Source organism: Trichechus manatus, unplaced genomic scaffold (genome assembly GCF_000243295.1).
Source record: "Trichechus manatus latirostris isolate Lorelei unplaced genomic scaffold, TriManLat1.0 scaffold00171, whole genome shotgun sequence".
Classification (NCBI taxonomy): Eukaryota; Metazoa; Chordata; class Mammalia; order Sirenia; family Trichechidae; genus Trichechus; species Trichechus manatus.
The window spans coordinates 4,320,134-4,336,714 of NW_004444107.1; the positions used below are offsets into that span (position 1 = coordinate 4,320,134).

At 38.7% G+C, this 16,581-nt stretch overlaps 1 protein-coding gene across 1 annotated transcript in view; it reads left to right on the top strand.

Annotated features, from left to right (window-relative positions):
* Positions 1 to 14,618: 14,618 nt before the first annotated feature.
* METTL14 (methyltransferase 14, N6-adenosine-methyltransferase subunit) overlaps positions 14,619 to 16,581 on the top strand; it is a 38,174-nt gene continuing 36,211 nt past the window's right edge. Inside the window, exon 1 of the mRNA XM_004386803.3 lies at positions 14,619 to 14,907. Coding sequence (XP_004386860.1) covers positions 14,842 to 14,907 — 66 coding nt within the window. The 5' untranslated portion in view covers positions 14,619 to 14,841. The remainder of the gene's footprint in view (positions 14,908 to 16,581) is intronic.

Consider the following 16,581-nt stretch of genomic DNA (forward strand, 5'->3'; position numbering starts at 1 on the left):
GAACGTTCAGGATACAGTTCTTCCATCAGGACAGCCTCTTCTCAGCTATGCTAACATGCATGCTTCTCTCTGGCACCTTGGCTTCTGCCCTGCTTGGGCAAGTGTTACAAAGCTTTTAGCTCTATTGACAAGTGCCTCGAGGTACCTGACTCTGCCAGTAAACCTCAGCCTCCGTGGGTAGGCAAACCTAGCTCCACCAAGTGCTCAGAGGCACCCTACTCCACCAGTAAGCCTCTTGCCCAAAGGCACTCAGCTTTCTTGCTCTGTGGGCTGGAAAGCCCAATGCACCATCTCCTGCCAGTCTCTCCTGCCACCTTTCTCTGCCACTGCTTCTTGCTGTCTTTGGTGTTACAACTCTCTGAGTCTCCTGGTTCCAAGAGCTTCTCAGCACAGGGATCCTTGGTCCAAAGGACATGATCTACTCCTGGCTTTTCTTCCTTGGTGGTGGTGAGTTCCTCTTTCCACTTTGGAATTGGCTCTCTTTTAAGCCTAGTGGGATGGCAAAACTGACCAATCCCCTTCGTGGGCCACAATTACCTTCTTTGTATACTCCCACTCTATCACTTAGGTAGGAGTTACAAGACCATGGCAAGAAAGGCCATATAAAAGTGATCCATCACACCACAAACATATATTGAACTCTGAGATCTTCAATTTTTAAGAGTATAAAGAGGTCCTTTGACCAAAATATTTGAGAACCACTGAATTATTTCATTCCCTTTGAATTGAAGTCAAGGAATCTGTAATGTAATATTGTTAGATGACTCAGTCCAAGTCATAAAGCTGGTTCCTTCTAATGGACTCCAGAATAGAAAAAGAATTATTTGTAAATAAAAATTTTTAATTTTATAAATTAATTTTATTTTACTAAATTCTATTACAATATTACTTCTAGTTATACTTAGGTAGGAGTCCCTGGGTGGTGCAAACAGTTAATAAGCTTGGCTGCTAACCCAATGGTTGATGGTTCCAGTCCACGCAGAGGTGCCTCAGAAGAAAGCCCTAAGGATCTATTTCCGAAAAATCAGCCATTGAAAAATCTGTGGAGCACAGTTCTACTCTGATATACTTGAGGTCACTATGGATTGGAATTGACTCAACAGGAACTGGTTTTGTTTTTATATTAAGGTAATTATAAGGCTCTTTTGTCTTTTTTTATCTTTAAGAAACTCTACATAATGATTCTTATGAAACTGTATATATTGCAGTTTCTACTTTCTTTAAGAAAGATGTTCATTTCAGAATCCGAGTTATATCTTGGATAACTTAATAATTCCTTCTCCAATTCTATTGTTTTGTTGAGTTCCCAGGGTCTTAGGTAAATGAATACTAATACTATCAGAAAGTTTTTCATTTCAAAATAAGGAATGTTCCTGCAATACTCCATTTATATATTACACACACACACACACACAAACTTGTAAAGGTATATTTCACTAGTTTCCTACTAAAGTTTTAAGGCTATCCTGAGATATGTAAGCGTCATATTCTGGGAAAACAAAAATGATCATTTTTAGATTTAACTGTAACACAATCCCAAAAATTAATCTGACATATGTACTATAATCCCCTAATGTCTCCAAGAATGTGATATCCATCATGTCATGAAGTATTTTGATGCCGTCATGTAATAAATGTTCTGTTCCATACCAATATAGGCACAAAAATCATACAGTACTTGGAATAAATAGAAAATGTTTTACATGACATCTTTGTGAGGTAAGCTTGCTTTGTGTTATTTTAATAGAGCAAGAAACTAAGCTGTAAAGACCTGTTCAGACTTGCCTATAGTAAGTCACAGGATTACTGGCGAAGCTGAGGATAAGAATTTACAAAGTTTTTTGGAGCTTGTGACAACAGAGTAATAGTATCTTCTCTTGCAGTAGAATCATGACATGTTTGACAAACATTTTCTCTGCATTATGTTTGTGTTCTTCAGACAACATGAATAAAGGACTTGACTTAATAGCATGAGTTCAATTTGTCAGAATCAGAACACACTTTTCTTTGTTCCTGTAATTAACTAACATTATTATAAATAGTACCTTTTGAGGACATATTAGATTCTACTCTTAGTAACCTTTTGAATACTCTAAAGGAAATTTACTCCTAGTTAATAAACATTATTATAAATAGTATCTTTTGAGGACATATTAGATTCTACCCTTAGTAACCTTTTGAACACTCAAAAGGAAATTTGCTTTTTAGAAAACCAAATGGAAATGTTCAACATTTAATAAAAATTGTGACCTCTATGTGTTGAGTGTTAAATATGTAGTGATGAACATGATAGGCAAGGCTCCTGCTCTGATAGTAATTATATTTAAGTCGGAACAGACAAATTAAGACCTGCTCCCTGGCTGGTGCAAATGATTAAGTGATCAACAACTAGCCAAAAGATTGATGATTTGAACCCACCCAGAGGCACCTAGGAAGACAGGCCAGGTGACCTGCTTCTCAAAGGTCACAGCCTAGAAAACCCTTTGGAGCAGTTGTACTCTGCACACATAGGGTCATCATGAGTTGGGACTGACTTTAGCAGTCGGAGCCCTGACAGCTTAGTGGTTAAGAGCTTGGTTGCTAACCATAAAAGGTCAGCGGCTCAAATCCACCAGCTACTCCTTAGAAACCAGTGGGCAGTTCTACTCTGTCCTACATGGCCACTATGAGTTGGGATCAACTCAATAGCAATTTTTTTTTTTTAAGACAAATTAAACAAATAAACAACTTCAGCTAGAAATAAAACAGTATTGACACAAAATAACAAGGGAAAGCTGGGCTTCTTTAAATGGGGTGATCAGGGAAGGCATCTTGGGGGAGCTGACATTTGAGTCAAATCCTGAATATGGAGAAGCTAGCAGTGCAAACACTGGAGAAGGGACCTGAAAATGCAAGGGCCTGAAGTGGGAAGGAGCTTGCTGTGTATGAGGGACAAACAGAAAGGAGGGTGGCTGTAGTTTAGTGTTTAGTGCACCAGGGGGAGATGGAGGGAGGTCAGAGGTTTAATGCTGCCAGGTAAGGTCAGATCCAGATGGAACAGGTTCTTGTAAGTTGTGGTAGAGTTTGGATTTTATTCTACATGTGATGGGAAACGTCTGTAAGATTTTAAGTTAAAGGATGACATGATATAATTTACAGTTTTAAAAGTGGGACACCAATTGGGTGAATCATGATGGAGGTTTGAACCTGGGTGGTAGCTGTAAAAACATGGGAAGTAAACATATTCAGGTTATATTTTGAAAATAACCCACCAATGAAACGAACATGGGAGGTGAGAGAAAGAGAGAATGTATATATTTCTACGTATGAAATGTTAACTATTGTTGTTGTTAGATGCCATCGACTCAGTTCCAATTTCATAGTGACTCTGTACAATGGAACAAAACACTGCCCAGTTCTGTACCATCCTCATAATCGTTCTGTTTGAGCCCATTATTGCAGCCACTGTGTCAATCCCTCTCATTGAGGGTCTTTTTCACTGACCCTCTACCTTACCAAATATGATGTCCTTCCCCAGGGACTGGTCCCTCCTAATCACATGTCCAAAGTACGTGATACGAAGTCTCGTCATCCTCCCTTCTAAGGAGAACTCTGGCTGTACTTCTTCCAAGACAGACTTGTTCATTCTTCTAGCAGTCCATGGTATATTCCATATTCTTCGCCAGTGCCATAATTCAAAGACATCAATTCTTCTTCAGTCTTCCTTATTCATTGTCCAGCTTTTGCATGCATATGAGACAACTGAAAATACCATGGCTTGGGTTGGGTGCACCTTAGTCCTTGAAGTGACATCTTTGCTTTTCAACACTTTAAAAGAGGTCTTTTGCAGCAGATTTGCCCAATGCAATACATCATTTGATTTCTTGACTGCTGCTTCCATGGGTGTTGATTATGGACCCGAGTAAAATTAAATCCTTGAAAACTTCTATATTTTCTCTGTTGATCATGATGTTACTTATTGGTCCAGTTGTGAGGATTTTTGTTTTCTTTATGTTGAGGTGTAATCCATACTGAAGGCTGTGGTCTTTGATCTTCATCAGTAAGTGCTTCAAGTCCTCTTCACCTTCAGCAACCAAGGTTGTGCCATCTGCATATCACAGGTTGTTAATGAGTCTTATTACTTGACATCAAAGGCATGATCCATAAAAAGAAAAAAATGATAAATGGGATTTCATCAAACTTAGAATGCTTTGACAAAAAAACTGTTGAAAGGATGAAAAAACAAGCTACAGAGTAGGAAATGGTATTTGCAAACCACATATTTAACAAAGGAATAGTATCTAGAATATATAAAGAATTCTCAAAACTCAATAGTAAAAAAAAAAAAATCAAACAATTCATTTAGAACCTGGGCAAAGATATTTCACGGAAGAAGATACATAGATGGCAAATAAGCATATGAAAAATGTTCAACATTATTAGAGAAATACAAATTAAACCACAGTGAGATATCACTAGACACTTATCTGAATGGCAAAATAAAAAATAGTGACAATACCACATTGGCAAGGATGTGGAGAAACTGGATCACTCATGCATTGCTGGTGGGAGTGTAAAATGGTACGGCCACTCTGGGAAACAGTTTGGCAGTTACTTAAAAAGTTAAACAAGCAACTACCATATGACCCAGCAATCGCACTCCTGGGCATTTATCCCAGAGAAACAAAGACTTATGTTCACACTTGTACACCAATGTTTATTGCAGCTTTATTCATAATAGCAAAAAACTGGAAACAACCCAGATGTCCTTCAAGGAACCAATGGTTAAATAAACCATACATGGATTACTACTCAGCTGTAACAAAGAGTGAACTATTGCTATACACAACAGCCTGGATTAATCACCAGAGAATTATGCTGAGAGAAAAAAGCCAAACTCACAAGGTTACATACTATATCATTCCATTTATATAACATTGTTGAAATGACAAAATTATAACAATGGTATACAGATTAGTGGTTGACAGGAATTAAGGAGGGGGTTTGAGTAGAAGCGAAGGGGGTTCAACTATAAAGTGCAACATGAGAGATTTTTGTAGTGACGGAAATGCTCTGTATCTTCAATGTATCAATGCCAATATTCTGGTGAGGTATTGTACTATAGTTTTGTAAGATGTTATCATTGCGGGAAAACTAGATTAAGGGTACAATAAATCCCTCTGTATTATTTCTTAAAACCACATGTGAATCGTGAATCTATAATTATCTCAAAATAAAATGTTTACCTAAAAAAGCATTTATGAAACCAGTTACCTGTTTCTGCTTCAGATTTTAAGTTTTTATCCCAGTATGCACTTTCAGGCCACATGTGTGAAGTGTATGGCCGTTTGTCCTTGTATGCTCTACAAAATTAAAAGAAAAGACTACTTCTGGCCCTAAAGTTAAAGTTGGAGAGAAAAGAAAGATTGAATGAGCATAATGATCAGCATCAGACTTTTCACCACACTCAAATGCATACTTTTAGCAGCTGTACTTTAGAAATATACATGGAAAGATCAGAGTGTTAAGAAAGTGATTCCTTTCACCACATACAGCTGTGGGAAATATGCAGGATTATAGTGAAAACGCTTCTTCAGCTTAAAGCAATGTCTATGGTAGGAGTTTGGTATGAACACAGTAGCAGGAAACGGCTATAGAGATAAGCTTTTGACAAAGTTCTTCATTCTCCTTGCCCTGAGCATGCCCTTCAAGAGATCCACAATTTCCCACTAGACCAAGTGAGAATATTAGGAAGTGTCAAGAGGACCAGTGACCCAGAATGTATCTGGGGATAAAGTTGTTATTGTTGTTGTAAGGTGCCATCGAGTTGATTTAGACTCATAGCAACCCCATGTGGCAGAGTACAACTGACCCATAGGATTTCTTTACAGGAGCAGATCACCAGGTCTTTCCCCCACAGAACCACTAGGTGGGTTCGAACTGCCAACCTTTTGGTTAGCAGCTAAGCACTTAACCATTGCACCACCAGGACTGCTTGGAGATAAAATTAATAGCTTGTAATTAGAAGGGAGCCTTGGTGGCATACTGGTTAAGAGCCCGGCTGCTAGCTAAAAGTCGGCAGTTCGAATCCACCAACTGCTCCTTGGAAACCCTATGGGGCAGTTCTACTCTGTTCTATAGGGTCACTATGAGTCAGAATAGATTTAAAGGCAATCAGAGTTTGAGTAATTAGAAGATATCTTGAGAAAAAATGCAAATGGAAGGACTGCAGAACCCACTGATGGGTGGTATCTAAGGAGCAGACTAGACTAGCCACTAGGAGATTGAGAGCAAATAGGAACCAGAGGTCTCTTCACAGATTCAAGATCCTCTTCTCTCTAACAGGAGGGAAGAACTACCTTCTTAACATCCCCAGGTGCTTTCTGGGAATGAAGAAGATGTACAAGAAATATTTTAATGTTGTAATGTTAGTGTTTTTTGGCATTTACCTAATAAAAGAAACTGAGCCATCAAATGAGAATATTAATAATCACTAATTAAGTGTTGAAGTCTGAGTAGTCAGAATAATAAAATTGAAAGGATTGTTAAAGTATTATCATGTTTAAAATTTAAGAGACAGATAATCAGTAAGTCTAAGTTTACTGTGTTACTAAGAAAGTTACCCATTGCCATCAAGTCAACTCCAACTCATAGTGACCCTGTAGGACAGAGTAGAACTGCCTCATGGGGTTTCCAAGGAGTGGCTGGTGGATTCAAACTGCCAACCTTTTGGTTAGCAGCTGTCATGGATTGAGTTATGTCCCCCCAAAATACATGTCAACTTGGTTAGGCCATGATTCTCAGTATTGTGTGACTGTCCTCCATTATGTGATTATAATTTTATGTTAAAGAGGATTAAGGTGAGACTGTAACACCCTTACCCAGGTCACATCCACGATCCAATGTAAAGGGAGTGACAGAGACAGAAAGCCTTCCCCTGGAGCTGATGCCCTAAATTTGGACTTCTTTCCTACTTTACTGTGAAAAAATAAATTTCTCTTTGTTAAAGCCATCCACTTGTGGTATTTCTGTTGTAGCAGCACTAGATAACTAAGCAGCTGAGCTCTTAACCACTGTGCCATCAGGGCTCCACTAAGAAAGTTATAGGCTTATAAATAAATTCATATTACCTACGGAAAACGAAGGTGGTGCATATCCTTTGCACATCTGAATGCAGAATGAATGAGTCTGTGACCCTGCACACACAACCACACACACACATGCTTCCCCTTTAATTTCAGTAGCATTTTGGAAGATAAAGTTGGACACCTTGAACTAGAAATTACTTACTTTAAGTTTTTAATAATTTTTAATAATTTAAAATATTTGTAAATTTTAAATGTCTTTGAATACTTTAAAATATTATCTCCTATTGACCACTATCAGAAATTTTTTCAATAGACATCACCTAGGTTTTTCCTACAATTTGGGCAAATAACTGATTTGAGCAAATAAAACTGATTTGAGCAAATAAAACAAAACTGGTTACATGTTTTCTTTACATCGATTTATTTAAAATTTTTATTTAAATTTGTTTATAGAGTGTCTTGTTATGCAATCATAAAGGAGATTACCTTCTGTTACTAAACACCAACTTCCTTTAACTTCATAAGCCTAAAATTGTCACATTCTCGTAATATTGTACACACTCCAGAAACAACACCTGTATCACAATGTATGTGGTTGTGCAATATACACATCATACTTATTCTACTCATATTTCAACGATGTCATAATATTAAGTGTGCATGGGTGAAAGGAGATGGGCAGTATTGAATGTTGGCGGGAAAAGTGATTGTTGTCCATAAGATTCTGGGGGTAAGTTTGAATGTGGTCAATTAGATCTTTAGAAATAATTCAGCAAAATGCCTCACCAGTTTGATCACTAGATTAAAGTCAGATTTACTACAAATATATTTGTCTTTTGTTTCAGCTTCCTTAGCAAATAAGCTACATTTTATCTTGTTGCATCACCAATCCATGAAGAAAATCAGTTTTAGGAAACTCTTTTTAAAAATGTAGATACAGCTTACCTTTGGAAAAGCCAATAATGGGCCAAAAGTTGTTAATTTCCTAGTCATCTACAACTAGTAGTAATATAATACATATTAAAAATAATCATAATTTGGAGTTTTAAATCATGTACTTTTTTCCCCAATATGAATATAGTATCAGTTTTCAGCAGTTACCAATCAATCGAGATTTAGATATAGATGTGGGAGAGTTGCTTCTTCATAATACGATTTCCAGTTTTCTTGAAATAGTTGACTGAGTAATAGCACAGTACTAAAAATGTGAAACTGTATCTTTTGGCTTGAGATAACTCTTGCCATATGCCAGGATCAAGCTTAAAAGGAATAACAAATCGATCACAGCTGGACATTTAAGTTGGAATCCAGCTGCTATTCAGTATGAGAAAACGTCCAGTGTTTTTTCTTCAGTGAAGTTTTTCAACTTCTGTGGCCACTAGCCAGAACCATTTTCCTTTTCTAAATTTCACTGGAATCAATATGTTTTTGTTTATATTTGAGCTATAAATAGATGGAAGAAAAAGCAGTAGAGGTAATTCAAATCAGAAGGAATTCTGTAGAATCAGTGACTGGCCAGTGAGCACTAACTCATCCGTCATCTGACATAAATGCCCAGAGGAGGATGCTGGGAAGCCCACAATGGAGGGTGAATCCAGCAATTTCTTTGGATGCATTCACTTATAATCTGAAACAGATTTAGCATGTTAGACATAATTTGGCTTTGATATCTTTTTTTGAGCATATACCCAAGGATTGCCTTTTTATATTCACTTGAAAATTACTTGGGGTAAAAAATACAGAGTTTGCACTGGCTACAATAATATGCCATAAGTTTTGAAGAATAATACCACTAAATACATCTTTATGGTAGTTTGGTACAAAGTAACTAAAATAATGTTTAGTACTTTTTTGATCCAAATCTCTAGAAGAGTGGCTTTCTTTACAATAAATAATTTGAAGAAATGGCACAAAGTTCACTAGTACTTTGTAAATTCTGAGAACAGATCTTCTACTGTTTTCATTTGGTTACATAATGAGATAAATATTTAAACCCCAAACCAATCATTTTTAAAAGGCAGCACTTAAAGAATACCACCAATTGTCAGTTTGTCGTCCTGTGGTGGTTTGTGTGTTGCTGTGACGCTGGAAGCTATGCCGCTGGTATTTCAAATACCAGCAGGGTAACCCATGGTGGACAGGTTTCAGAGGAGGTTCCAAATTAGGAAGAAAGGCCTGGCAATTTAATTCCAAAAAGTAGCCAATGAAAACTCTACGGATCACAGCAAAATATTCTTCAATATAGTTGGCAGGCACCCAAAACATAGTGGCTGCAAGAATGCGCACGAGCACACCAACCATCGTGAAGACAGTGGAGAACCGGGCAATATTTTGCTCTGTTGTACATGAGGTCACCGTGAGTCAGAGCCAACACAACAACAACTAACAACAATAATGATGATATTATACTATCAATCTCTCTTTGAAAGCAGGTTTCGTTTGTAATTCATCACAGAAAGCACTTTCTAATTGTTTTTACATTTCAAATATAAGTTGAGAAGGGAGAGAATACTCCCTTGAAAGCAAAATTTAAGTTGCAAAAATAAACAACAAAGTAAAAAAATAGTATTAAATGATTACCCATTCCGACTCATAGCAACCCTATAGGACAGAGTAGAACTGACCCATAGGGTTTCCAAGGAGTGGCTGGTGGATTCAAACTGCCAACGTTTTAGTTAGCAACTGTAGCTCTTAACCACTGTGCCATAAAAGCATTGACAAGGATGTGAAGAAACTGGCACCTTCATCCATTACTGGTAGGAATGTAGAATGGTGCAACAACTGTAGAAAACAGTTTGGTGGTTCCTTACAAAGTTAATCATAGAATTACCAGCATTTTTACTCTTAGGTATGTATCTAAAAGAAATGAAAGCAGTGACTCAAACCGATACTTGTACACCAAAAGGTAGAAACTACCCAAATGTCTATCAACAGATGAACAGATAAACAAAACGTGGTATATACATACAATGGAATATTATGCAGACACACAAAGAAATGAAGTTCTAATACATGCTACAACGTAGATGAACCTTGAAGACATTATGTTAAGATAACCCAGACACAGAATGACAAATGTTGTATGATTCCATCTATATGAGGTATCTAAAACAGGCAAATTCATAGAGACAGAAAGCAGAATAGAGGTTATCCAGAGCAGCGGGTAATGAAGAGTTATTGTTTAATGGCTATAGAATTTCTGTTTGGGATGATTTAAAAAGATCTGAAAATAGATAGTAGTGATGGTTCCACAACATTGTAAATGTACTTAATGCCACTGAATTGTACACTCAAAAATGGTTAAAATGGTAAGCTTAATGTTATATTTGTTGTTGTTAGATGCCATTGAGTAGGCTCCGACTCATAGTGACCCCATGTATAATATAACAGAACCAAATTGTCATGGATTGAATTGTGTCCCCCAGAAACATTAGTCAACTTGGCTAGGTCATGATTCCCGGTATTGTATGATTCTCTACCGTTTTATCATCTGATGTGATTTCCCTATGTGTTGTGAACTCTATCACTATGATGTAATAAGATGGATTAGCGGCAGTTATACCGATGAGGTCTACAAGATTAGTGTCTTAAGCCAATCTCTTTTGAGATATAAAAGAGAGAAGTGAGCAGGGACACATAAGAACCTCATACCACCAAGAAAGCAGTGCTGGGAGCAGAGTGCGTCCTTTGGACCTGAGGTTCCTGTGCTAAGATGCTCCCAGACCAAGGGAAGATTGATGATGCAGACCTTCCTCCAGAGCCAACAGAGAAAGTGTTCCCCTGGAGCTGATGCCCTGAATTTGGACTTGTAGCCTACTAGACCGTGCGAGAATAAATTTCTCTGTTAAAGCCATACACTTGTGGTATTTCTGTTATAGCAGCACTAGATAACTAAGACATAAATGTTGCCCAGTCCTGTGCCATCCTCACAATCTTGCTATGTTTGAGCCCATTGTTGCTGCCACTGTGTCAATCCATCTCATTGAGGGTCTTTTCTTTTTTACTGACCCTCTACTTTACCAAGCATGATGTCCTTCTCCTTTCTGAAATTTGTTTTCCAGTCACTGAATTTTAAAACACGAGACTAATGGTTCTAAACTTTTTTTTCCACATTAGCACACCTGAAGAGTCATGTACATGGCATTAGTCCCTTCTGATAACACATCCAAAGTAAGAGAGCATTTCTTACACATGTAACAAAAATAAAAAAATATATTAGCTAAGTGGTTTAGAATTTTATTCCTTGAGCCTAGACCTGTGATGCCCCATATGGTAGCTAGGGTCACTATGAGTCAGAATCAACTAGACAGCAACGAGTTTGTTTTTTGATTTAGCCACATATGGCTAATTAAATATAAATTAAATTAAAAATTTGGTTCCTCTGGAGCGCTAGCCACATTTCAAGTGCTTAAAAGACACATGTGTTCAGTGGTTATCATATTGCTTAGCCCAGATAGAGCATTTCTATCATCATAGAAAATTCTATTGGCCATACTGCCCTAGACATTGGGGAAACATGAAAATTCTGAGCAAAGTTTGAGATGATAAAATGATCATTTTCCATATATGTCTAGGAAGAATTAGATAGACTGGAAATGGGAGGTCAATTAGGATAGAATAGGGTTACAGATCATCCACAGGTTGTGGTTGTAAAAATGAAGGGGCGGGGGGAGTGGGAGCCAGGGGTGAACTATAAAGTAGATATGGAGATTGAGGGAAAGGTGAAGTGCTTCTTTATTTTGGAAAATGGATGAATACTGATGCTATTCTCTGAAACAGGAAACACTGGAGAAGAACTGTTTTTTTTTTTTTTTCTTTTTTGAGAGAGAGAAAGGTTGGTTGTGGACTATGGATTACAAATCTAGGTTTTGTCCATGTTAAGTTTAAAATTCTGGGGAATATCCTAGGAAGCTGTGTAATAGGCAGTTTGATATATACGTTTGGAGTAATTCTTCTCAAGCAGTGCTTGAGGGGAAAGAAATTGTTATGTGAAGTTCTAATTACTTCCTTAAATTAGTGCCTAGAAATTGCCTCCTCAAAAAATACGAATTATATGTGGTGTTTTTCCAAATTTCGTCTCCCTCCTTACCTTCCCTCCATCCTACGCACACACTTCCTAGTAGCCATTATGTTACCATGATAAGCAGATGTTATTGATACTTCAGGTGTACTGATGTGGAAAAAAAATGTTTACAGCCATTAGTCTGGTGTTTTAAAATTCAGTGGATGGGAAACAAATTTCAGAGTTACATCTCCATCTTCATGAAAACTGTGATAGTGCCTGCCCTATCACTCTGCTGGATTCTGGTGGCTTTGTAAATACTATATAATAGTACACATTTACATCCTTACCAGCCCAGCATCCAGTCAAGAAAACAGAAGTCATTCAAAATATCTGAAACAGACCACATTTACTATGGAGAACTGGTTACACAGGTGTTAAAGGCTAGACAGTTTCTGGGTGGTACAAACGGTTAATGCGCTCACTGTTAACTGAAAGGTTGGCAGTTCAAGTCCATCCAGAGGCTTTCCACAAGAAAGACCTGGCAATCTACTTCTGAAAAATCAGCCATATTAATCCCTGTGGAACACAGTTCTACTCTGACACACATGGGGTTGTCCTAAGTCGGAATCACTCCAGCGCAACTGGTTTGGTTTTTTGTTTTTAGAAGGCTAGACAAACAAAAAAGGGAAAGTGAGATTAAACCATACATTTTTAACTGCAGAAAGTGGCTACTAGTCCTAGAACTGCTGGAACAGAGGCAAGGGGTGATATTATCAGAACTCAAGAGCACACTCACTGCTAGGGGTACTAAAAACCCCAAAACCAAACCAAACCTGTTGCAGTTGAGTTGATTCAGGAAAGATATGACCACCAAGGAGCTGTAGCAACTGGTTCTGCAACTTTGTAAGTGACACAGCCACTTCTATGGATGCCAGAAGTGGAAAAGAAGTGGAGAACAATAGCTTCTCCCCATTTTCCATCTTCTTGTCTCCTGTCTGTGCTTCCTCTTGGCAGAATTTTATTGGAAGCCATCTGGCAAGGAAGCCTGGGAAATGTAGTTTGTAGATTCCTAGTCCTGCCATTATCAGAGAGCAGAATTTGACTTGTTTGGTCTTTGGTCTTTTACTCTAATACCTATCAAAGTGCCTGCCATATAAAAATGCTCAATAAACATCAAATAAATATTTTAATGAAAATTCCTATTCCCATCATTGATAAATAGCTGAAATCAGTACCCAACTTAAATGATTGGTATGCAAAGTAGCACAGTGGAATTTTAAAAGAAACATACTTTAACTCATACATACACATTAAAACAAACAAAAAAATCCAAACCCACGGCCGTTAAGTGGATTCCTACTCATAGTGACCCTATAGGACAGAGTAGAACTGTTTCCAAAGCTGTAAATTTCTGCAAAAGCAGACTGCCACATCTTTCTCCTGCAGAGCAGTGAGCGCTTAACCCGTGCCACCAGGGCTCCTACATACACATTAGTATTGTCTTTTACATAATAGTTCTCATAACTCAAGGAATTTTTAGAGTTCCTCTTTTGAAATTTCCTTTCAAAGCTACTTCTTGAAAAATGCATGATAAGAATCTAGCTTGCACACTTTGGGCCTAGCCTGACTCACCGGGTTTTGATCTGGAAGATTTACCATTATTTCAAAAAATTAAATCCACTCTCGAAGAATAAAACTTATCTTGGCAAGTACTTTCCACAAGCTCCAGTTAAACTTGAGGCAACACGATGCCTAATCCACCTTGGCCACTTTGAGTTTGGAATAAAATGACAAATGTGGTGAATAACAATGTTAATAATTTGAGTAAGACTTTGGTCTTTGCTGCCTTCCTAGGAGAGAAGAATCCCCTCCCCTCCCCTCCCCTCCCCACCAGGGTATTTGTTTCCATATCCCAGGATTATTTCCTGGTAACATAAATGCACTGGCAGAAAAAGGGCTCTCCTCTAGGACACAAACCAAGACACACTTTACAATCGCCAACCCCCTCTTTTCTAAAGGGAAGACTCCATAAACTGCGTTACCGTAACAACAGGCAACTTCTCAAGAGCTAGTGAGGTGTGGAGAGCACTGGCAGAAGGGAAAACTAACAAAAAAAACCCTTAATAACAAACACTTCTATAGCGCTGTCCCTGCTTATTCTTTATATAAACTTTATTATTTCAATCTTCACAACAACTCTGTGAGGCAGGCACTCTTACTTACTCTCATTTTACAAATGAAAAAACTTAGATTTACGGAGGTGGCTAACTAGCCAAGAAGACTCAGCTAGTGATAGGCAAGGGTTCAAGGCAATCTGGCTGCAGTCTGGTCTCTCAGTAAAAAAGCAGACACTCCACGCAGCAATTTTTAAAAGTAACTGGGGAACTAACTGAAAAGAGAAGCAACAAAAAAGTCCACACTGGGGAAGACGTGTAGACCCGCCAACGGAGACACCGGAGGCGGGATCTGACAACCGCTGCTCTCGGCGCTTAACAGACTTCCTAGACCGCTCACCGCATTGCAGCGGCCCTCATTGGGCCCCTTCCAAGTAGCGTCAAACTGTAGACGTCCTAGAGGAGGCGGGACTTCCGGGCGCAACGGCACCAATTCCGGCCGAGCCGGAAATCCCTATTGAAAAACGCTAGGGGATACCCGCCTGTCTCAATCTCCTGGCGTATTTTGTGTTCCACAGACTCGGAAGAAAGATTGGGCGGGGGTTAATCCACGCATTGCCAAGTTTTCAGGGTAGTGGAAAACAGGAGTTGGGACATGGACAGCCGCTTGCAGGAGATCCGGGAGCGGCAAAAGCTACGGCGACAGCTCCTCGCGCAGCAGGTCCGCGGCCCAGGGTGGCCATTGCGGGAGGGATAGCAAATGCGCGTGCGCGGCGCCCTCTCCCCTCCCCCTGCCCTTCGTCCTCTCAGCACTTCTTCCTGGTCCGGAGACCCCCCGACCCTTAGATCTTCCCTTGTTCTCTCAACCCCTGCTGTGCCCCGAATTTTTTCCAGTTCTTGCCGCTGTGTTTGTGGTAATATTAAACTACACGCCACGATTGATCTTCAGCAACATTTATCGAATGCCTTCCAAGCGTCTGGCACCGTGCTTGATGGTGGGGGATGCAAAGCTTTGGTCTTTGGAAATTATCACAGTTGATGCAAGGAAAAGTGACTTATTCTTTAAATATCGCTTCAGTATTTATGTGCTCTTCTTTGTCTTGTTTTTCCTCGGAGTCAACACCTAAATCCTGAGATTGTGGTTTCATTGTGAAATGGGTTTATTTTGAGAGAGGATTATCTACTTTAAAGACTGCATTGGAAGAAGCCTAAGTGTAAACCTTGCATTCTGCATTTTGTGTATTGCAGTCCACTGTGCGGCGTATAGTATTGTTACCGTCACCCATAGCTAATATTTGAATTCTTACTATCAGTCAAAACAACCCAGTGAAGTAGGTAGTAGTATTTTCTTCACTTATCAAATAATGAAACCCGGACTCCAGAGGTCGTTATTTTGCCCGGAGTCACTCACAGCTGGGCCAAGAAATTGAACTCGGGTTTGTTTCTCCAAAGCTTACCTTCTAACACCACTCTGCTTCACTGCTTCTTGTGTATGAGTACGTTAGTACAGAAGAGCATAGTAATCTTCCTGATAAGTAGAGTATACCAAAAACCAAACCCGTTGCTGTTGAGTGGAGTCCAACTCATAGCGACCCTACAGAAGGTACAGATAGCTAAAAGCAGAGGCTGTGTTTTCCATTCTGGTGTTCATATTAGTGAAAGTGATGGGTAAAATGCTCATAGGCTTTAATGAGATGTTTTGCTGTTATTTTTCAATAATCTTGGTTTTAGTCACAAGAAATCTGAAACCTATCCTCTTTTATGATACGATGGAAAGACTCATGGTACGGTGTTTAAAATGGAGTAATTTAGAATCAGATTTAGTCCTGTGCTGTATGATCCTAGACAAATGCGACATCCTTTCTAAGCCTTATTTCTATTATGTTATTTTCAAAATGTTTAGTAGATCTTTGTTGCCACCAATGGTTTTGACTCCTCAGTTTTGAATATATATCTCTGGAAGATTTGGCTCAAAATACATTCATAGAACGGTTATTTGTTGAGTGTCTTGACTATGTGCCAGGAGCTCTAGTAGGCCTTGGCAATTCAGCTATGAATAATAGTCCCTACCCTCAGTGAGCGTCCATAGTACATACGATTTAATAATGGCAGCCATGTTACATCCCTTCTATGTGTCAGACTCTGCTAAGCTTTTTACTTACACATCTTCAGTCTTACAAGTTGATACTACCTCAATTTTATAGATAAAGAAAATAGAGCTAAAAAAATTTGCTGCTTGCCCAAGGCAACAAAACTGGTAAATGTGAGAGCTGGGATTTTAACTTAGGCTTTCCCGTGCTCTTTCCAGTCCAGTATACCTAGCTGCCTCCAATATAATCAATGACAAACTTTCACTTTACCCACTAATTACAAACTCTCCTTTGCTTAGTTTTCT